Genomic DNA, 24,193 nt, shown 5'->3' on the forward strand with positions numbered 1-24,193 from the left:
TTGAGCATATATATGTAATAAACATTATTAATGATACACACATTAAGATTCCACTAAAGTCTTACTTGTCACCTATTCAGAAGTCTGTCAAACTGCAAGCAACATATAGTGTGTGTAAAGTGCTTTACTAAAGAGTTTGATTATTCTACTACTACCTAAACAATTTTATGTCTCCAGAAGCAATGACACTGACTCTCGTCTTCTTTTTAGAACTTTTTATTCTAGAAAACTAGTTACTTTTTTGTACTCTAAGGGTATTAAAGATTTGTAGCACATACCTCCGGAATTCTAGTAGAGCTTTGGTAGAAAGTGGTACACCATTATCAGGCCATGACAAAAAGTGGAATTGAGTCACTGTCCGTGTTTCTCCAGTTTTCAAGTTCTTTAAGTAAAAGCTGCGCACCAAATAGTCATCACACCAGATGTGTTCACTGACAAGATGTACCTACGGAATGAACATCGATGTTACATTTCTGTTTTTACACCAATGAATTCAAATAGGCTGGTGCTTTGTTTTAGAACCTCTCACATTTGCTACTTTCTGCATATACTGTCATTTTCTGTGAAACCAGAATATTTCCAATAAAGAATTTGAATCAGGGTTGCCATTAGGGGCATGTGACGTGTGCCACAGTGTAGGGTCTCATGCTTTAATGGGCCTCGAGCTTCTAAAATATTGATATAATATTACTGAATTCTTTATTCACATTCATTTCTTGTGCAAATGTGATCACATAAGAACAGAAGAAAGAAAATAAACTAAACATTAGCAATACAGCATCATTCGTAATGAGCTCGCTTCTATAGAAAGAAGGAAAATTAAGTTTCAAACAAGCTTGCTGTCAAAAGATGCCATGGAAATAAAATTCCTGCGGGAATACGGGACTCCAAACTTCTACCGATTTTCTGTCATAAAATATTATTCGAGAGGTTATAGCAGTGATTTATCCACACCCCCCTAACACCCCCCCAACACCCTCCCAAATTTTAGTGAACACCCCCCCAAGCAGAAAAGTGGAACACCCCCCTACAGGGGGGGTGTAAATATGGATGTTTATATCAACAATAGAATAACAATACTTCAACATTAGCAGAAAGGAGCATAGTCCAATGGACCTTTCGGTCAACTGAAACCAAAGTGTCAAGGAAGGAGGGTGGAATGTGCAGCATGGCCATTTCCTGGAAACACTAGCTCCCTTGACAAGGCTTCGGTCAGCTCTGGGGAAGGGACACTGCCATCTGGAAAATGTCAAACTCTCACCTCTCGCCCTCCTTACAGGGAGCACATTCCGCGCACAGTGTTGACAGTTCAGCGTTTGAATACCTTATATATTTCTTAAATACGTTAAGATTCGTAAATTCAATTATTCAACCCCTGAGTCAATGAAATTTACATTTTGTTACATTTTCCTTTCAATTCTTTCATGTGAAAAATGTACGATAAAAGTAAGGGAAGAAATTAAAAGATACAGGTTTGACTCCTTGTAGTGAATTCTGTTACTATGGTTAGCAACACTATTTTCTGTAACTTGGCGAGAAGAATGATTTTGGAGCGGTAGAGAAAAGAACAGTCAAATGCCTTTGGCCTTAGGTCAGTCTCAGTGTAGCATCTCCGTTCGTGTGTTGTCGTTCTGTTTAGTGTATAACAATGTCTGAAACTAGACTGTAAAACTGTCGAAGAAGATAGAGAAAATGAAAAACCAGACAGAAAGAAACCGAAAATGGTGAGTAGAAAATCAGTGACACTATATGTAGGTATAATTTCTTCCAACCGATATTCATAAAGTACCAATATAAAATTTTGTGACCGAGTATTCGATATAAAATGGCAAGTATTTCATGAAGAACCTAAGTGATTCATTCACGTCTATAGTTGATGACCATTTTTGTGGCTCCAAGAGTTCTTACCTTTGTAAAAGAAATTAAAATAAAGTTGCGTTACGATACTATTAGAAAGAGAGTTGTAAAAGGGGGAGGGTCCACGTGTGGTGCTTGCCTGGGCGCTAAGTACAAATGGGGTGCCGAACAAGCAAAACAGATAAAAATAGAAAAACGTTAATGTCGTGGTGCCCTGTGAAATTACTGGTACCCTATTAAATTAAAGTTATTGTCAGTTTGCAAAGATATAGCTTTAGTAAAGATTGTCTTTCTCTTTGTATCTAGTCCGTTCACTGACATAATGACATGTTTAAGTTTATTCAACTTTTCAGAGGAAGCAAAGGAAGTGTAAGCAGGCCCGTAGGTAGCTAGAGGGGGCAGGGGACAACTGCCTCCCCCTGATAGCCTGCTTTGCCACCCCTGTGAAAAATACAGAACGCCTAGAATTCTCACTAATCTTTACAATTACTCTAGCAACATAACAAAGACACTTATTGATTTTGTGATTTATAAACGTGTGGGGGATTCAGTATAAAGTCGTTATCAGGATTGGGAGGGAAAAATTTCTTTTTTGGTAATAGTGATTCATGTGGTAGAGAGAGGGAGTGGATATTTGATTTTTGTTACTTAGCGTTGCTTTTCTGCCACTTCTAGCTAATCGCAACAATGAATGATGATGTGAAATTGATGAAGAGACACTCATAAACAGTGCCGCAACCACAGGGCGGCAGGGGGCATTGTCCCCCCACCCTCCTGACCTTGGAAGGAAGTCCATTCTAGGGGAAGCAAACATTGAAGTAAAAAAAAACAAGGCTAGGAGAATGTAATAATAGCAGGACAATTGGATACTCATGATGGAATTAGGTTTTACAAGATTCTTGCATTTTTCTTCGAGAAGGCCAAGGGCACTTGCAAGGGGCAATTACCCCCCTCTCGATTTCAAATTTTATACAAATAAAAGTACATTTCGTAAAATGTTCTTGCTCACTTCGCTCGCAATGCCTTCTATTCTTATAGTCCAAGTTCAGAGCCATAGCTATGGGGCGGTGGGAGTCAGCCCTGGGAACCAAACGATCTATATGAAAAAAAATGTTAAAGAGAATGCCATAGTGCCCCGTAAAATTATTAGCGCCCTATTAAAACAATTTCTTTCTATGAAACTTAATATGAAATATTAATGATGACACTGTAATCCAAGAAGTCATTGATCAATCAAGGGATTCCTATTTGTTTGTCAGGTGTCAAAACATGTATTTCAACTATAATATAATACAATTCACATAATATTTTGCAAAATGGTTAACGTAACCAGTAACCAAACATTGTCTGTAGTGATGCAAGAGTCTCCCCTTTGAAGGAAATAGAGTCAGTGTTGGACACCCATATTTTAGCAAGTACAAAAAAAAAGTATTACAAATTTTTACATAGTTCATCAAAGTGTAATCATTATTATTTAATTAATTCGATTTTTCTTGCATAACAGAACACAATGGGGTTGTTGGATTCTCGTTAGATTCCATTGATTCCTTTGTGTGGAAAAATCTTGCATACTGGAAACTAGAGGGAATCATTATGAAGCATGATTTATAAAGGGCTCCCTTAATCAGTTCTTCAGAGAGGCCCATTAATCGTCTATTAACATTATCAACCTGTAAATATCAAGTAGATACAGTCCCTATTAGCCTATTTATGTTAAACTTTATATTCTTTGGCAATCTGGAAAGGTCATTATCGAAAAAATACCATTTGATGTTGCTCGAAGTTTTTTTTTTGTCCGTTGCAGTTTCAAGATATCATCCCTTTTCTGTTACTTATCTCTTTTGGGGAAGGTGTCAAGTACCTCTGTGTACCCTGCTATATCTGTCAATCCGACCGACACAATATATTAAAAATTTGCATCTCTAGAATTGACTTTGCCCCCCCCCCCCCCACAAAGAATTCCTGGCTACGGGCCTGAGTGTAAGGAATTAAACATAAAAAAATTTAATTTACATTATGTCCCAAATTTATATCTGACCATAGGCACACCAGTGAGGGCACGACGGCACTTGCCAGTTGCCACTGCCTGCTGGAAAACGTGGAGAGAGAGAAAATTTGTTTGGTTCATTGTGCTCTTTGTGTTGGATAGTGAAATAAATGCTATTCAATTTTTAAATAATTGAAAATAAAATTAAGCATTGCCTCAATTTTGAAGTGAAAATTCATTTTCTTCCTTTTGCAGTTAACATGCCATGCGTTTATTTGCACATGCTATTTCGTTTTCTTTTAAGGCAAAGAGGCACGTGACTCCTAATTCCCTAGAGTCTCTCATATAGTATTTGAAAGATAAACTCTCAAAAGCGCCAAGCGTATTTTCCAAAGTTTTGTAAGGGTATAATGCATATTATTAATTAAACATAGCGACATTATCCCATGATGTTTACTCTATACAATCTTGCTTTGCTCCTCTTTACCTCACCACATGCCCCCTGCCCCCTGCCCCCTACTGTTCTAACAGAAAATATGCATGTATAATTTTAATAGTTCTATGTAGCGAGTGAGTTCCAAATTCTGCTGGTGTTTTCAAATCTCTGTTTAAACGATGATTCACAAACTGAAATAAAGTAATGAAACTCTATATATTTAGAGCATGGCCATGAAGACGTTAAAATATAGTGGGAAGTTGGGTTGCACGTTTGATAGATACCTGATATTGCTTTTGAATGAAATCGGTCAAGGAATTTCATATTGAAGTCTTCAACGAACGAGCAAAGCAAGATTGTAAAGAGTAAACATCATGGGATACTGTCGCTATGTTTAACTAATAATATGCATACTCAGTTTGCAAAGAAATAGTTCTAAAAATTTTCTTGCTCGCTTCGCTGGCAGTGTCATAATTTATTTAAGTCATATTATATCTGCATTTATTACTACTACTTCAGACAGGCAAGTGCAAGCACACCCATGCAATGCATTGTTACTGATATTTCAATTTGGCACCCCCAAGTTGAACTCCGAGTTACACCTACGGCAAGAACGATACAAATACAGTTAAAATATTGCGCAAGTGTTCCTAATTTCTTTATAACTAGCTTAAGAATTGCATGAAATGATTCCTGGTAATAATATGTTAAAATTTTGTGTTTTTTAACGTCATCCCTTGTGTTTTGTCTAACGATTGATTAAATCAAGTACTGAACATTATCGGAAGGAAAGCAATACTCGAAACGTTAAACTGAAATGTTAACATTAATCTATTTTCCATTTTTTCCTGTATTTGACATCTTTTTTTCTTCTGAAATGTTACGTGAAGGGAAGGGAGGTGGGGGGAGGGGGTGATTAATCTCTAGAAACATCCTTGAAGAAATTGAATTAGGGCGAACATTTTTAAAACGGTCCAAAATATGCACTTAACTTCCCCAAACTTACACCCCCCCAAAATTTTCCAGCACCCCCCCAAGGGAAAAATCCTGGATAAACCCCTGGGTTATAGGCACAATGATTCTGTGAGTAGAAGCTGAGAGATAGGAAAATTGAAGGTGTGCTGCCTTCTGTGTGCCAATATTAGCCATGCATGCCAAAAGGAGCTTCTCTCGTTTGAAATTATTCAAAATATATTTGAGAAGTAACTGTATAATAATAATAATAATAATAATAATAATAAAAACACTGAATGAACATATGGAATTTCATGACTAGTTGCTGGATTAGAGCTTGCGCATCCTGTTTGTACCCACTCATAACTGAAGCTGAGAAAATCTTCTAATTACTTCCAACTACTTAGATTTCGGCATGCAATGTGTTGTGTGAACTTATCCTTCGTCATATTATGAGCAACATAATATCTGCTGTTACTGAAAAAAAAATTACAAATAGTTTTACCTAATGTCAGGGGGTCTGATGGCAGTGCCAGGGGTATTCAACTCTCAACCTCTCTGGCCCCTACCTGGATATGGCTCTGCAGACGGTCATGTTTCTTAATGACAGCCCTGATTTGAATACACTTTAGAAAATTGATAAGTCATCTTTATCGTTATTTGTGCTTTTGATAAAAACGTCAGGCCAGTTCTTTTTTATATTACTGTAAGTCAAAGGTTTTGGAAATGGTAGGCTTAGAAAATCACTTGTAGTTCATAGAGAATAACTTAGAGTAGTTTAGGTTATTCATGATTATTATGATATATCCCAGTCAACACACTAACGTTGCCACAACGTTGTATGAATGTTGTATTTATGATGAATGTTGTATGTAGGGGAACAACGTTGTGATAACGTTGCATCAACGTTGCAAAAAACATTCCACTGAATACGCTTTAGTTTGGATGATCACCACCATGAGCGTCACAAGCGTCAGATCGGAGTGTTTTGTTTAATCTGAATTTGTGTGTTCACTGACCACCAAACCTTATATTTCCTACAGCGTACAGTAGATGGCAGTGCGACTCAAATGCAAAACAAACATAACTTTTAGTAACACAAATAAGGATACTTTCGATTGTAATTAGTGAAAAAATGTGTTTTATTATCCTTCAAAAGATGTGTGAATATTGAAGTTGTAAGGAAGATCAGAAAATGAAATGTGTTACATACAAGTGAAACTCCCATGATAAATATTTTTATTCCAGACTATATAAGCAGGAGCTAAGTACTGCGAAAAGCATCATGGCATCCGGGGAGGCCCAATCCCTGAGAATCAAGGTGGAAACCTAACGGTGACAACTGAAGCCCTGATTGTATAGGTAATCGTAAGTCGGTCTCTCTTGTGTCACGCATCGTGGGCCAATTATTCCAGGTGGAAGCCGTAAGTCTGGAACGGACAAACGGTACCAATTGTGCCTATACGGTGGTTAGGTGATTGCGAGGAACCTTTTTGGTTGAACACGTTGAGTGGAGCAGACATACGACTTGCAATATTTTTGAAACTGTTTTCCCTTACTACCTCCATCCTTCCTCTTCTTTGTCTTGGGCTCTACAATTAGTTTGGAATTTGGATTCGCTTCTTTGGATTGAGTTGTCAGTTGGTTTGAGTTTGTGCCTCTTTTCCCATAGGATTTGCGTTTGTTCTATTGGATCATATAAACAACTCACGGTTGTGGTCTTCTGATATGCATCATGGTCTTCCTGCAACGCTGCTACGACAGCGAGAAGGGGTGAAAACCTTCACCGGAGGTACTAAACGGACTGACGGTCCAAACTCCGAGACGATGCTCGATTCACGAAGTACCAATGATCCAATGCAAACGTCCAGCTATTCCACAAAACACCGACGTCGCAATTCCTATGAAGGATTACCTCTACCTCAACGTCAACGATCTAGATCACCAATTAAACGAGATACAGGAAATACAGCTCATGCAACCCAACTAAAATCCAAACAACAGGATAATAGCTTATACAACTTCCTGCTCACCAATTACGACACCAAATTCAACACAGCAAAACATGTGTTCCAACAAACATCTAAGTATGTACCAAGGGCACAAATTGCACAAATACTGTTCACCCGTAATGGCATCATATTGAAATCACCAGATCCAGACTTTGCAAAACTAATTAGAAACAAAGCTTCTTTTGAAATTTATGGAGCCAAAGCAAACATCCAAACACTGAATGCTTCCACTCAAAAACAACCACCACCACCACATAAATCCCCACTACTATCAGTAGTCATCAGGGGTGTAGAACCTGTCTTAACAGACGAGGAGATCTTTGAGGAACTGGAATGCGAAGGTGTACAAATCCGCAAATGTATCCGTATTCGCAATAACAACGGACCCACATACATGGTGCGGGTCCTAACAGACTCACAAAATGCTGTAGACACACTACTACACAGTGGAGCATACATATACAGACGCAGGTACAAAGTTGAACCATCCCGTTCTCAACAACCTCTTCCATTGCGGTGCGAAAAATGCCAACAATATAACAAGCACACTACCGCTGCATGTCCAAACCGAGATAAATGCGGATACTGTTCAGGACCCCATTCAACCAAAGAATGTCAAAACCAAACTGCTCCACCAAAATGTGTCACATGTACGGAAAACCATCCTACATACAGCTACAAATGCAAAGCCAAGCCAGAAGCAATACCTGAACACCCCGACCTAACAGTCCCCCTGCGCACCAATGACACTGCTACGGAACCTGACAACTCACTACGACATCCTGTAACAGTGGAAGATCTAATACGTTTCTTCACACTGACTCTCCAAAATGTGCACCCATTTTTAAGAACGCACATATTAACCCAAGTAACGGCATCGGCAAAAACCATTTTCAACTTGCAACTCCATGCAACATACTCTGGTCCTCACGTGCATTTCCACATATCCCACTTGGAAACTGCGGTTTAAGGTTTTGAATATGGCAGTACGGAATATGTATAATTTTCTATTTTTAAATATCCGATCCGTTTCTAAACGAAAAGCTTTATTGCAACACCTGCTCTTGGAAGAATCTGTTCACTGCTTTGCGCTAAACGAAACCTATCTTGCTCCAAAAATGATCTGTCATATTCCACCATACAACATCTTACGCCACGATGGCCCGCCGGGCTTAAGAGTAAACGGCGGCACAGCAATTGGAGTAGATAGAAAATTACCATATCGAACAGTTACCTTCCCACCACACTTCCACTTGCCAGAACATACTGCTAGTACAATCTACTTTCCATCCCGGGTCGTTACATTTGCTACCATCTATGTAAGACCAGGGGAGACTATTCCATACCAATTCTTTCAACATATCCAAACCCTTAGCAAACATTATATCATAGCAGCGGACATCAATTATCATAGCCGAACCATGCAAGACAAAACAAACTTTTTACAATTTCTGGACCAAAACACCACAGCAGAATTCCATGTACTGCCCAGAGCCACACGTCCCATAAGTAACACTACCCCTGACGTTGTTATAACATCAACATCTCTAAGTGCCTACTTGAACATATCTGTGCTGGATTCCATCGGCAGTGACCATGACCCAGTGAAAATTACCTTAAATCTTGGTAACCGCAATACGAGCAGTACAATACAACCTCGAAAAATCTGGTGTTACAACAAAGCGAACTGGGAGGCATATAGTGAAAAGCTACAGAATGCTTTTTCTCACCCGCATCCAGAACCAAACAATTCAGAGGAACTCGATACGGCGGTGGAACATCTTACTGCTCAGATTACCAGTGCGGCAACCACTAACATACCTACGACCACTCTCAATAGTTACAAACCAAAGCTACCTCCGCAATATCTTCACCTAATCACAGCATCACGACGAGCATACAGGGACTATCTCCAGACCAGAAATCCTGAATCCCTTAACTTACACCGTCAATGGCTGCGTACAGTTCATAACTATATAAAAGCTTATAAACAACGTCGATGGATTGAAACGTGCAACCAATTGAGTGACGAAAGCCATCCCACAAAATACTGGAAACGTTTCAAGGTGCTCACTGGACAATCCAGTAGTACTCCTTATCCGATAACAATCAAGGACGCAGCTCTAAACACAGACACTGAAAAAGCTTATGCCTTCGCAAATGCCTTGCAAGACACTTTCACTCCGACACCGCAACTAGCTCCAAATCTCCGCCTCCAGACCAAAATTGACAGAGTCACAAACCCCAATAACAGGCAACTGCAACCCAGTAATACGCACACTATTGATCCTACAAATGCTCTAACTGTTCCTATCACAACAGACGATATTATCAATACTGTGCGTAGGAAGAGAAACACTGCTCCCGGATTGGACAATATCACATACGTATTGATTAAACAGGCCCCGCTTGCATTGCTGTCCTTTCTGGCCATTATCTACAATTTTATCCTCCGCACAGGACACTACCCGACAGACTGGAAGATTTCAAAGGTTCTAATGTTCCCAAAACCAAACAAAGATAGTACCAACCCAACAAACTATCGACCTATTCAGCTCACATCAACCTTTAGCAAAATATTCGAACGCATCATTGTTCGACGCATACACATGCACTTACAAGCACACAGTTTACTTCCGTCGCACCAAGCAGGCTTTAGACCTCAACACAGTGTCCTTGATAATTTATTAAAACTAACGACTCGCATCACAAATCATTTCAACACATCCAAACCATCCTGCCTAGTACTATTCGACCTGGAGAAAGCATTTGACAAAGTATGGCATACTGGACTCATTTACAAGCTCCATAAATTCCAACTACCGCTTTGCTATGTCAGATTAGTACACAGCTTTCTAACAAATAGGGTCGCTTATGTCACTGTAAATGGAGCGATGTCATACCCCATTTTCCCTTACTCTGGCGTCCCACAGGGTGCTGCTTTATCACCATTACTCTACATACTATACGTTGCCGATATGCCAAAACCCCCACAAGTTTCTATCTACCAATTCGCTGACGACACCGCATTTCTCGCCTGTTGTTCAACCATCCAAGCTATAAACAAAACTCTCCAACCAGCTATAAACTCCTTCCAAAGATGGTGTGACACATGGCGTCTCACAATTAATGCTCTCAAAACACAAGCATTGGTGTTTCTGCAGACAGGCTGTCGCTCGAAGATCCAAAGGAACCCAACATTATTAAACATCAAAATACGGGGAACTCCAATTCTGCCTGCCACCACTGCAAAATATCTGGGAGTCATATTTGACTCCAAGCTAACCTGGAAACCTCAATTGCTCAACATCGTCCAAAAAGCTACAAATCGTCTGAGCTTGCTCAAACGGCTAATTGGAACATCCTGGGGACTCAACTCCCAGGTTGTCCTACATACCTACAAGGCTTTCCTTCGACCAGCAATTACTTACGGCCACACTGCATGGATATCAGCCCCAGACTCATTCTATCACAAACTACAAGTTCTGGAAAGACATGCTCTTCGTTTGGCCTTCAGAGTAGTCCTACCAAGTCCTACACGACTACTGTACGAGCGAATAACCTTTCCCGAAATCACAACCCACATCGAAGCCATCCGTCACAAATATATAACTGGTCGAATGAACTCGCACCATCCACAACTTCTTAGCACAATGTACGAAGATGCTCTACACGACTGCCTTCCCACATACCACTGCACACCATTACAGCATCTCTTAACCATGTACACCTTCCTGATAGATCCACAGCATCCTGACTACCAGCTGTATAATATCCATCATCCTCCGGAACTACGGCACGTGATATATCCAACACATGCCGCACCATAGCAAATTATTACTTTCCTAACTGAAGTAATTTTCCCACTACTGCATAAATAAGATCTAAGTGAACTACCCTCAGAATAAGTAAATATGTACCACTTCATTACTGAAAACACTTAGACCATCACCTTGCAAGGGAAAACATTTATGGAAACAATTCACTTACCAAAGAGAAGGTGTACCCTTCTAAATGGAAAACGAGGACAAAAAAAAAAAAAAAAAAAAAAAAAAAAAAAAAAAAAAAAAAAAAAAAAAAACTGCGAAAAGAAACTGATTACCAGGTGTAGTTAGAGATTGGTCAATTCATCACAATCTCCAGACTAACAATTTCCTATTTTGGTGGAGGAGGAAAAGTTTTTAAAATATGTAAAGAGAAACTGTGACGTTACAAACATGAGTTTTTCCTGTTACGCATATGTATTATGTACAAAAATGGCTTGGCAAGATTGCTAATAGCTTACCATGTGAAATAACCATATTTTAAATATGCATTGTTATATTCATAAATTACACAGGCAGCAAGGTAATGTTGCAAAAAAGTTGTGGCAATGGTAACCCCTGACATACCTAACGTTGCTACATAATGTTCAGTATATGTTGTGACAACGTTGTCAACCAACCTTGCAGCAACGTTGAAAAAAAATGACCCTTAAACGTTGACACAACGTTTTCACAATGTTGTATCAACATACATTCAACGTTGTAACAAAGTTAGGTATGTTAGGGGCTAACGTTGCCACAACGTTGTGGTAACATTACCTTGTTGACTGGGATAATACAGCATCCATTCACATCAATACACATATTTCCTTGAAAAAAACTACATTACCTCATAAATATGATACAGCTCAGATCCTTCTTCAGGCCAATAGCGATGACACATAGCTGTCCCATTCTCTGTAAGTCTGGTGAGCATGACAATGACAACACTTCCTTGTTCCCAAACCATTTGCCAGAAGTCTGCAGAGGTGTGAGGAAGAGGGCCTTGCGTTGCAATGTAGGCTGGATTTCTAGGGTCATGGTCAGTCTGTAACAGAGAAACAAAAAAAGCAAATAATTACTAGGTACATTAATTAATAAGCATGGAAGTTCATACTTTTATCTGCTGAATTAACTGCCAAGGATCTTACTTTGCATAAAAATATCATAGCTTTATCATTATTGAAAACGATTGCATTTCAGATGGTATCTTTCTTTACGCTTGTATGAAGGAGAGCAGCCAAGATTGGAGTGGGAGCAGTACCGGCCCTAGGAATTTTGCCGCCCCGTGCAATTTTACTTCTTGCCGCCCACACCCCAAAATGCGTACAGAGAGAACAAACGTAATGTATGAACAACTAAGCTTGTTATCCGTGGCAATTTCACATGGTATAACCAATTTTTAATATAATAAAATGAAAGAATACATAATGTGAGAAGATAAGTTATTTATAAATAAAAAATAATACATATTTAAGCCTAATAATAATAAAATATCTGTTGCATTTACTCCAGCATAGTTTCTGCCGACGTGCAAAACACCCAGCTCTCCTGTTTTGTTTCACTATTTCTTCATGACTCTTTATACTGTACATAATATGTAAATTTTCCAGAACGTTGTACATGAAGTAACATATCTTCACTTCACTTCATCACTATTTACAATAAAATATGTATGTACAATTATGTACGCCTCGTAAACCACGATTTCTTCATGATCACACTAACCACTTTGTACCTTTCCCCCCCCTTAAGTTGGAAAGCTTACAAATGAACTTTTCTAGCTTTTCTATTTGCAAAGTCGCCAATAACACAACCATAGTATAATTTTTGACCAATTTCATGTTCAATTGAGATCATGGCAAATCCTTCTATCCGCGATTCGTCCACAGTCGATCGTAAATAAATTTTAATAAGCTTCAGTTTCGAAAAATTACGTTCACCACTTGCAACGGTTACCGGCAGAGTAAGCAGTATTCTCAAAGCTACGGCTACATTTGGAGCGAAACAATTGTCAATAATGTAGCTCAACACTTCAAGTGGAGGCGAATCATCTTCTATTAAGTCTTCTATATCATCGTCATCATCTTTTTCTCGTTTGCGTTTACGATATTCTGCGCTCGAGAGTTTTTTCCTTTTATCAGACATACCTTAGTTTACAATTACAAATGAAACAAATATTTTTTAAATATCTTACGACGACTTGACAAACCAGTTGTTTTGATGACAGCACAAATACACAAGTCTCTCAATACATTGTCACACTCAAACGCGCACGCATTCTCACACACGACATACACTAACTGCACTATCGTTACACCGTCAATATCGTAAATGAGGTGCAACCAGCAACGACAAAAACAGCGGATATTCGTACTTACTATTGCGTCTTGCGCGATTCGGCAACACCTATCATCACCACCTTTGGCGATCAACACGTCAAAGAACAATGCAGCTCTCTTACCGACTACCGAATGCGACACGTCAGTTTAACTCAAACCTCGATAACAGTGGGCGGGGGCGGAGGACTGGCGCGCGATCAAACAATAGATAGCGTTGTAACTTGGCACCGCACACGCACAGTAGACGTTGCATACCATTTTCATAATAGCTGCTTTTGTAAGAGGACAACTAATATAAACTTTCGGCACCGCTTTCTTTCGCAGTTACTCTTTGGTTTTCTTATCCGTTTCTGCTTTATACTGCATAGTCAAATGGATTAAATTTTAATTTTCTCCGCCTCAAGAAGACCAAACTGCCTCAAATAATACAGCTTCTATTTTTTATACATTTTGCCGCACCCTTGAGCTTGCCGCCCCGTGCAAATGCACATGTTGCACGCCCTGAATGGGAGGATCGCCTCCTTTTAAAATAACTATAATTCAATGCATATTTTCAGTAAAAAGTCATATTATTCATCTTCCTTGGCAAGCAAAGTACAAACAATGAGTGTGGTGCAGTTGCCGATTGTCGATTAGGTTTTGTATTCCCCATTGGCATTGGCCCAGTTTTCCTGAGAGTGTGGAAGATATGTGAAAATACGGTCAAATATAGCACCAACTGTGATACCAAGAAACTATAATGTGTGTTGCCATCTTGGGGTCACACTTCTCTTAGAAGCCGGCCCGTGTGGCGGAGTGGTTAGCACATCGCGCTACGACGGCAGGGGTCCCGGGTTCGAATCCTGACCGGGCATGGATGTTTGTGAGTGTCCATTCATCATATCATCACTCATCGCCATCTTCGCAAATTAGCCAAAAGTGGCACAAAAAGCGAAGTAAAATAAAGCAAATCAAATCAAATCACTTCTCTTAGGACGTTTCTAACAATACTCCACTGTTATCTTCTATCACAATTGTTATTGTTCTTATGTCCATGTTACATCGAGAGAAGAAATCCTCAATAATAATGCTACAATTGGATAGTTGGTTTAAACCACTCCAGGCCAGCAGGCCCCGCGACGGAGTGATTAGCACATCACGCTACGACGCTAGGGGTCCCGGGTTCGAATCCTGACCGGGCATGGATGTTTGTGAGTGTCCATTCATCATATCATCACTCATCCCCATCTTCGCAAATTAGCCAAAAGTGGCACAAAAAGCGAAGTAAAATAATACAAATCAATCAATCAGTAAACCAATCCAGTTCATCAATTGAAAGACAGCATCTTCAATTTCAACTGTTGCATGTTATAACTAGGGAAAGGAACTTTAGGTAATTAAATGTTTTTTCTGCGATAAGATACAGACCCTCATTTTTGCCAAAATTCTGATTATAGCCTTATATGTCAACACAGCAAATTTTATTTTACATAAAAACACATATTTTCCAGTTTTCCGTATGTAAATACATATTTTGCGAATTTTAATTTTAAATACATAAAATCGCTCATTGACTTCATCCACCTCGAAATCCTCGAAGGAAAAATGTTTATAGGCTACTCTGCACCTCTTTCATATCGAGAGTGCTAGGTTTGTTTTGTCTTTGAACACCCTCGCTGGCAGACTTCTGGCACCTCGCCTACGATCCTATTGGGAGAAAATAGCTGTAAGTAGTAGCTGGGGCTGGCTACACGTAATGATAGCAATACTTTTTAATGAAGCAATGCAGCTATTGTGGCCGGAAGGCATAACATTTGACAATGTTCTTCTCCTCGTGACAGATGCTGCAGCTTACATGAAAAAAGCTGCAGTAGGCCTTGCCGTTAGCTACCCCAAAATGGTGCACGTTAAATGTGTGGCCCATGCGTTGCATAGAATATGTGAAAAGATAAGAGCTCTTTATCCCAATGTCGATAAACTGGTTTCAAATGGCAAGAAAGTTTTTATCAAGTTGGCTAGAAGAATAGACAATTTTAAACAAAAATGTCCTGAGGTTCCCCTTCCCCCTACACCTGTAGTTACGCGATGGGGCACTTGGTTGGATGCAGATGTTATGCCCAGAAGTTTGAAAAAATTGTATCTGTTGTAAATGATCTCGACAAAGAAGAATTCTGCAAGAACTGTTGATGGAGCCCTCCGTAAAAGTCGAATTGGCATACATCTCAACAAACCTGTCCATTCTCTCTAATTCCATATGAAAGCTTGAATCGTCCGCGAACACTTTGGCAGCTTCCATGGTTAAAGTCCGTATAGTAGAATCGAAACTGCAAGAACTCACTGGATCTAAGTGTCTAAATGTACAGAATTTTTTGGGAAAAAACAAGGTTTTCAAACTTTGTGCCAAATTGCATGTGTTTTGGAAAGTGAAGTAGAGGAAGAGGAAGCTTTGGAAAACTTAAGCGTTAGTGACATTTCGTGATTCAAATATGCAAGAATTGTTTCTTGTGACGTGGAGCGATCTTTCTCACAATATAAGATGCTTTTTAGAGATAATCGTCACAGATTTACAATGGAGAATTTGGAAAAAACTATGGTGATCCACTGCAACTCTTCCAAAAAATTGCTCGCTAAGAGGTAATCATTTAGAAACTAATTTCAGGTGTTTAAAATGCATGTTATAGTTTGTTTTTGTTACCAAATGTTTTTATTTTTGTCACATATTTTCCTGTTTTTATCACATATTTTCAACATTTATGACACATAAAAAATAAATATTTCTGTGTTTTTTAGCACATAAAGTTCCGTTCCCTAGTTATAACCCACAATACACAAGTGTACCGGATTGCATAAGTCTAAGGATGTAACTTCCTTTAAAGCAAGAAGCACAATCCCCCCAAGTTGTGTTATATATAAGTAATATACATTTACTTCTTTCTTCCCATTACAAGGCGACGACGTTACCACTACGCCATCGGGGAGGTAACATGGGGGACTGCTAAGAGACAAAGGATGAATGAGCAATACATTTTGTATTTTTGTTATTTTTATGTAGCTATTCAGCCATTGTTGACTAATCGCGATTCTATGAGAATAAGTAATGATTAGATGAAATTGATGAAGGGACACTCACCAAGAACACCCATCCCAGGACTGGCTCAGAGAAGGGTAAGTGGCGCCTCTAATTTACTATCTATAGTGGAAAAGGCCACAGGTTCCAGTACTGAATGGCCCAGGATGAATGTATATATATACACATTTGTATCAATCTTTTTGAAGTGTTGAGCGAATGTAGAAATTGCCTTCCGCTTGGTGCCATTGTACATTTTTTCGGCAATTGAACTGCATAAAGAAAATTTATAACACACTAGCAAGGATATGAAACAGTGAAATTGCGATTACAGCAAAAAAACATTGAAAGAAAATTATTGGGAAGAATTAATTGCTAAGTTCACATATAATTTTCTTCTGTGTTCTTTTCTCTAATAGCATACCTTCATTCTCTGAATCCATGTTTGCAACCTAAAATCTTTCTGCGCACAGAGCCACTGCGTACCCAGGGGGAGCTGATGGGGCTACAGCCTCTCCAGAAATTAAGGAAATCAAAGTTCTAAAATGAAAGCGGTAGAACTTGGGAAAAACTGAAGTGATAAAATGCAAACTCCCCTTTAACTTTAAATGACCCCAGATTACCATTTTTGTATTTAAACAAATTTTAAAACGAAGGTTAGAAATGGTAATTACGAAATATTTTATAGTACATCACGACTCCCCTAGAACAGGTACGTAATATCCACAACCCTTACAATTCCAGTCCTCATCGGGACAAAAATCCTGCGTACGCTAGTGCACAGGGCCACTGACTAGTGCCACTGAGTGGAAAGCACTGCTCCATAGCAAACAGTGGTGTTTTTTATTTTCCGTTGCTGTGGCGCCGTACAGGAAATAGCCTTTTTTTAAATAAAATCTCAGCCGCGTAGCTAGATATTTTGGTGCCCTAGTCAGGTCAGGATTGTAGTTGGTGCCTCCTCGGCGCTACCATGCACCGACATTTTGTGTGCGTCCTTCGATATCTTCTTATGCCATGGTTTGTGATATTTACACCCTACAAATTTTGAAATGAGGAAACAAATAAGAACTCATTAAAAATAATGTACTTTATATTTATAGATTCGTATTTTGTATTTCTGATTAAAGAAAGAGTTTAGCGTAATTAGCCTACCCCTCGCCACGGTGTGTAAAATTTCATTTGTCTTTACACTGATATTCCTAGATTATTTTTGAAATTCTGAACTAGAACAGTTCAGGTTCGTTTGCCTTATCAGGGCAACAGATTGAAAAAAACGAACGAAAGAAACCCGTGCATGGCCACATTAGCGGGAGACGTTGGGGACCTCACATCTGAGACTTCTTACTTCTCAGCGAGCGAAGACTCCGAATCAAGAGCCATCTAGCGGCTATTTCTCAGATTACTCCCTGCGTTCCCTTGAGGCTCTCATCCATTTGTGCAGCTCGAAATAAAAAGGCTGCTCCTTAATTGCTTCGTCGATTTAATTTCAGGCTCCAAGAGAACTGCTTTTACTAATATAATATGAAGGCACTGCAATGTCTTCAGTTCCTTTATAACTTCTTGTTGCTTGTTTTGAAAAGAAGAAAAATGCTCGGCACTGTTGTTAAGCCCTTGACCTTTTAGCTTGTTTAGTTTATATTAAAGCAGTCTCATTATAAAAAGAAGATTGTGTACGTACACTGTTTCAGAAAGGGTATGTTTAACTTTTACTTGTTTCGATAGAAAAAAGTTACGTATCTCCTTCTCTCAAAAAGTTCGGTATTAAAACACACTTAAAGTGCTTGTCAACTTCTTACCATATCAGGAGTGGATCCAGAAATTTCATTAAAGAGTATATATAACTTATTTTCTTGTCCTTGGTACATAATCTCTATCGCCCATCGAATGTAATTTTTACAAATATGAGGGCAGTTCAATTACATACCATATTATCTATCGATTGACTGATTTGGTTTATTTCATTTCGCTTTCTGCCACTTTTTAGCCAATTGCGCAGATGAGAATGAGCGGATGGTATGATGAAACTGATGAAGGGATACTCACAAAGAACACCATGTCTATGCCGGGATTTGAACCCGGGATCCGTAGAGACTTGTCGAAATCCACTTTTGGAAATTGCATTATGAATATTGAAGAGAATGATGACAATTCCTAAGACCCAATGCCACTATGACACGTAGTTAATACGTAAGCTCATAGACACTTCTGGGCTGTAACCCCAGTGACTTTCAATGGCATCATTAAAACCCAGAAGTGTCTGTGACTGTACAAGGTACTTGCATTAATATGTATCTTATATTGTGACGCTTCTCTGCCACTTTTGAATAATTGCGACGATGAGATGAAACCGACGAATGGCATGGAATCACAATGGAATACCATGCTAGGATTCGAACCCAGAGTACTGAAATATCCCACAAAGATAAACTGTGCCTTTTGCTAATGGTCTGGTAAATTTACTTTAAAAAGAAAGAAAGGTTATTCAAGGAATGAATAAGGCCTCTCCGATGGTATAGTCGCTAACGGTGTCACCTTATAATGAACAGTTACCAGGTTCGATTTCCGATAAAGGTACATTGCACAATCCCGATTAGCTTATCTGAAAATAAGGTGGACTTGCACTTTTGTCGAGGAATAAGTATGAAAAAATCAGAATAAAACGTATTAGATACTTACGATAGTAGAGGCATTGATGTAGTCAGATCCAGAGATATTGGCCAGGTCGTTGAGAACAACTCTTGAGTGGTCATAGGGGAGGATGTCGCCGTAGCGGTTCTTCTTTGTGTTTTCAGGCTGGAAGGAAGAAACAAATGTTACGGAGCTTTCTCTTAAATGCTTGTGTAGAAGCAAAACTTACATAAGTTATGGAAATATCTGCTACAATAGTGCCAAATGTTCCACTGACTATGCCACTAATATTAACATGTGCATAAATATTTATAATCCTTCTATTATAATAATTGTAGTGATAAAACAAGAAATGATACATGAAGGCTGTATTGAACCTGCCCTGTTCTCGCAGACAAACCAAGAAATGCAAATCGGCTGCATATTATTAAATATAATATCAAGCAGGCAAATACAATAACTTGATAGCACATATCATTCCAAAACCCCACCTTAAGACACTTCCCAACCTCGTTGAAGACGTGCCTGAAACTATGAGGTAAGGAAGAACTTTTGATTATTTTTGAACAACGTTTACTAATATCTTATTGAATAAAAATGAAATAAAAATTGTTAACATATCACGTGGTTTATACTTGAAACGAAGTTCCCAACTGTAACTGTCAATTCCAAGATCGATGAGAAACAGCTAAGTGAAACGTTCTATCTGTCCCCATCAATAAGAGCTCCTTCTTTCTCACGGACAGACCCAGATTTGTGGGGGGAGATTGGGGTCTCAATCAGGAAGAAAAAATCACTGAAAATAATGCAAAATGAAAAACAAACGACATATCTGACATAACTTGGCCTATTAGTATTTAATAGAGAGTCTGTCAATGTTTTAGCCCAGGGCCTCCACATTTATAAATACCAACTTCACGACTGACCACAGTTCGACAACAAAAAATAATTCATAACCTGAGCAATATTTGGCTGTTGAGCTCGACTGGAAATGTATCTATAAGGGAAAAGACAAATATGAAAACAATAATTAATATAGTCAAAAGAGGTACAGGTGCAATTGTTCGGATGGCAAGCACTAACAAGTTTTCAGACCAGTAGACAATAGCTGAATGCAATTGTCCTCGAGGCTGTAGTGGGTAAGGTCGTCTTCATTGTTGGCTTATTGTAGCTTCAATACGTGGTCACCGGCCATAGAGCGTACAGCTCATCCTTTTTATCTGAAAGCATCAATTAGGAATGACGCAACATTGTCTCATGGCTGTATGAATGACCGATGTTCCATTCTCTATTGTGCTCTATTGTACAAGAGCCTTTCACCGGATGTTTACAGATTTGATGACTTCAGTAGTACTTGGTACTTGCTGTTGCGGGTCTCATTTACTCGTACTTCCGATTAACTAGCAAAATGCACAGGGGAAAGCGAATGATTACAATAACCAGGTTAATAAAGGGATGAAGTATTAAGTGTAGTCTCAATGTACTTGCTATTTGCATATTGAAGGATGGTAACTACGTATATGCACCAGAAAACCTTGCATTAAAAAACACGGCTGTGAACTATCGTATTCGTGATTCAAATTACCACTGGGGTATACAGCATTTTATACAACGTGATGCCTGGTAAATGGTTTTGTTCAGAACACAGGAAAATTAATTTTCGGAATGTTTTCGTGGGTTGCGACTTACGAATCTACTGTTAACTCAGAGAGGTGGAAAGAAGTTAGAAGCACAATTTGTTCACGATTCTCAATTACGACTGTGAACAGAAATGCTGAAATTTGAGTCACAATTAGTGCATATGAAGAATGTGTATTGTAAAACAGTGTTGTTGTCGTGCCTCGTGTTCTAACCGCAGATATTCGAGATGGCACACGTATTAAACAAATTTATTTAAACATAAAAAGCTCTAACAGGTGAAACATAAAATATTGTTTGTGTATGTAGGCAAGTGGGGAGAAATTTGTGCTGCTACAGCAAAACATATATTCTAACTAGTCTTAGAAAACATATTTTCTCTGATCTAGCATTTTAGACTTAGAACCTTTAATATGCCTACAAACACATCAACATCAACGCACATCTTACCCGTGTAAAGACGTGCGTGCCCGTGCATGTGTGACACATAGCCGTTATATATAATAAACCGAGGTATACTTACCGAATTTTCCAAGAACTCCTGCTTTCAATTGATGTAACCAAATACGAGTATTTGGCATATTTATCGGTGTGCCGAATTTTAGAACCGCAAGTCCATGTAGATTTTTTTCTTATTTTAACTATGAAGGAAAGTTTTGAAAACATGATTACAATTGCAAACTGTAGAGAAATTCTACCATCACAGGAGAGTTCGCTGTGGTGGAAATTGACAAATAAGGAAGAAACTGTTCTTACCTTCTGAGAAACGGTTGCTGAGCAAGGTTCTGCCTCGTACGCACAAAGGGCCACCCATTCCTGGTCCAAACGATCCTTGTTCTTCAAATGATCCTCCATGTACGACTGAAAATATAACAAAGATCATCAATTTCTTATTTATGTATCCTTGTAGACAAGAAAAAGTAATGTTTTTTTTTATTAGATGGTGACACTTAGCGCTCTTCTGACTGTAGTATTATCTGCAAAGTAAAGCTTCCGAATGCGATAAGCCTATTCAACAGTCAGGCTCACAGCTATGGAAATGGGACGAACCGGCCGTGAACTTCGTTAAAGGTACAGTCACCGGCAAAAAAAGTGAGACACCTAGATCCTGAAAGAATAGAAGAACTTCCTATTGAAATTGCTATTGAAGTCTGCTCATCGCCGTAGAATTAGGCAACACACACAACACATTGCAGGGAAGTCAGCATTTCAGGATCTAGGTGTCCCACTTTTTTTCCGGGGACTGTACCACCATCTCAGCAAATCGCCCAGACTGTGAGGGAATACGGTGGGAAAACATTAATCAGGATGGCGGGTCCTTGGTTAACACCCGATCCTCAAATATAATGCGCTCAATTTAACCATTTGCTTTTTACGTTGTTTTGTCGCTGTCTATATCACACCTAGATCAACAAAAACTCCTTATTAATAGTGCTTTCAGGACTCACTCGTAACTGAATGGCTAATGGATCTCGTCTGTCGTGCAAGTTGTCATGCGTTCGATCTGTTTCGACTCCTCATTGTCAGGGTAAGCGGGGAACTATTCTCCACTCACTACAAGAATAAAGTTAAAGTAAACAAAACCACGTGCCTTCTCTCTGATTACTACAGCGACGGGATTAGAAAGTAGTGAAATGACGTGCTGCATTAAAATTAATAATAGCTAATATTAAAATATTTACATAAACATCAAATAATGAAAAATACATTGGACACGAGGGTTCTAGAGTTTTCATTTTCTTAAAATTTAAACAAACGTATTGCACTGTATAGTAGAAAAATAAGTTCTAGCTCACGTTACGAAATTCATGGTCACGCCACTGAAACACACACACACACACACATTGAAACCAGACACGTGGTAATAACTTCCTTCCTGTAGACAGACATGGTAACATAGTTCTATATTTTTCCATGTTCTATATAATCATGGTAAAATAGTTCTATATTTTACCATGATTTATGTAATCATGGCAAAATATAGCACTGTATAGTAGAAAAAATAAGTTCTAGCTCTTGTTACGAAATTCATGGTCACGCCACTGAAACACCCCCCCCCCCACACACACATTGAAACCAGACACGCGTAATAACTTCCTTCCTGTAGACAGAAGCATAGAAGCATTATTACACGCTTCATCTAATGTGTAAACACTCCAGATAAATGTGATGGATATTAAACCCACTCGTGACACAAGAAATATTAATGTCGAACACGAATTTAATTAACGCAAATCTGGCGAATGTAATGTTTCTTGCCGCGAAGATTTGTTCTTAGCGTGATTGCCAAACACGTAACACCAGTTCAAAATGCTGGCACATGTTTGTTAAACTGGCAGAAGCAAACATTATCCACGTTGCCAACATTTATACGTGTGTACATATATGCGAAATTGAGTTTCATTTAATGTAATGAGCTTATATAGACACAGTTCGGTCAATGAGCTACATAAACGCGTTACTGCCAATCACACGCGGTTTCTTTTAAATAAATTCCCTTCATCACTAGTTCTTCTGTGAAAAACCATAAACATTTAGAATCTCACTGGAAAAGTCTGATTAAGCAAGGGAAAAGCAAGGCGCGAATGACGAAGATTTGCTCCCAAGAGCCAAGTATCTCCTGCAATCCCTACCAGGGAATATTTTCCCCCAAAACAGTATTAATACAGTAAAACTATAACATTTCCATTAGACTTTTCAACACTCTAAACTTTGCATAATACACGGAGGAAATAGTATTATCTTTACACATACAACATAAATAATATGAAGAGTCAGAGGGAAAAACACCTAAGTCAACGCTCGTAAAACTATGGAAAAATGAAATTTTTATTTGCAAAAACGTTTCTGAACATGTAAATTAAAAGGTACAAAAAATTGCTTTGATGAATGGAAGTTTCAAATGTATGAAACGCATGGAAGAGATTTCTTCATCTTTCTTTAAACGAAAAAAGCATGTTGTAAGTCCAGCACAGCATCAACATGGCAGGAAATGACATACTACCTCGCTTACGACAGATAATTTACTTAACTGGTTTTCCCCCTTAACCCTTCACATAAACTTAAACCATGTTGAAATGTTCAAGGATCTTGGAGTAATTCTGGACAGAAAACTTAGCTTTAAGGAGCACCTACATCAAATCACATCTAAGAGTATATATATGCCAGGGGGGTGGACAATACTCATCTTCTTTTATTTATGTTTGTGGCTTTCGTTAGATCCATTCTACTCGATCCACTATTCTTTTTTTCCACATTTCAGACAATTAGTGAACTGAACTACACAGTACTTATATTTTATATAATTAACTTTTACACACCTCATTCAAGAAAAAGCTTCAAAATTTAGGGGGATATTTTACTCAAAGGTTATGTTACGGTGATCTCTTAAATGGAAATCTAATTTTTGGAATTTTGAAAACAGTGGAACCATTTATTCTTTACATTAAAGTAGTAGAATATGAAAACGTAACCAGGCTCCTAAATTATA

The 24,193-nt window shown here is 38.6% G+C and overlaps 1 protein-coding gene across 2 annotated transcripts in view; it reads right to left on the bottom strand.

Annotated features, from left to right (window-relative positions):
• The window catches only part of IA-2 (tyrosine phosphatase IA-2), a 619,991-nt gene that overhangs the window by 26,387 nt on the left and 569,411 nt on the right, over positions 1–24,193 (bottom strand). For both annotated transcript variants that reach the window (XM_083120601.1, XM_083120600.1), the window contains 4 exons: positions 21,460–21,564; positions 19,114–19,230; positions 11,900–12,097; positions 279–445 (listed from right to left, as the gene is read on the bottom strand). In XM_083120601.1, coding sequence (XP_082976727.1) covers positions 279–445; positions 11,900–12,097; positions 19,114–19,230; positions 21,460–21,564 — 587 coding nt within the window. The remainder of the gene's footprint in view (positions 1–278; positions 446–11,899; positions 12,098–19,113; positions 19,231–21,459; positions 21,565–24,193) is intronic.

This window comes from Lepisma saccharinum, chromosome 4 (assembly GCF_977018435.1).
Source record: "Lepisma saccharinum chromosome 4, izLepSacc3.1, whole genome shotgun sequence".
In the NCBI taxonomy this organism is placed as follows: Eukaryota; Metazoa; Arthropoda; class Insecta; order Zygentoma; family Lepismatidae; genus Lepisma; species Lepisma saccharinum.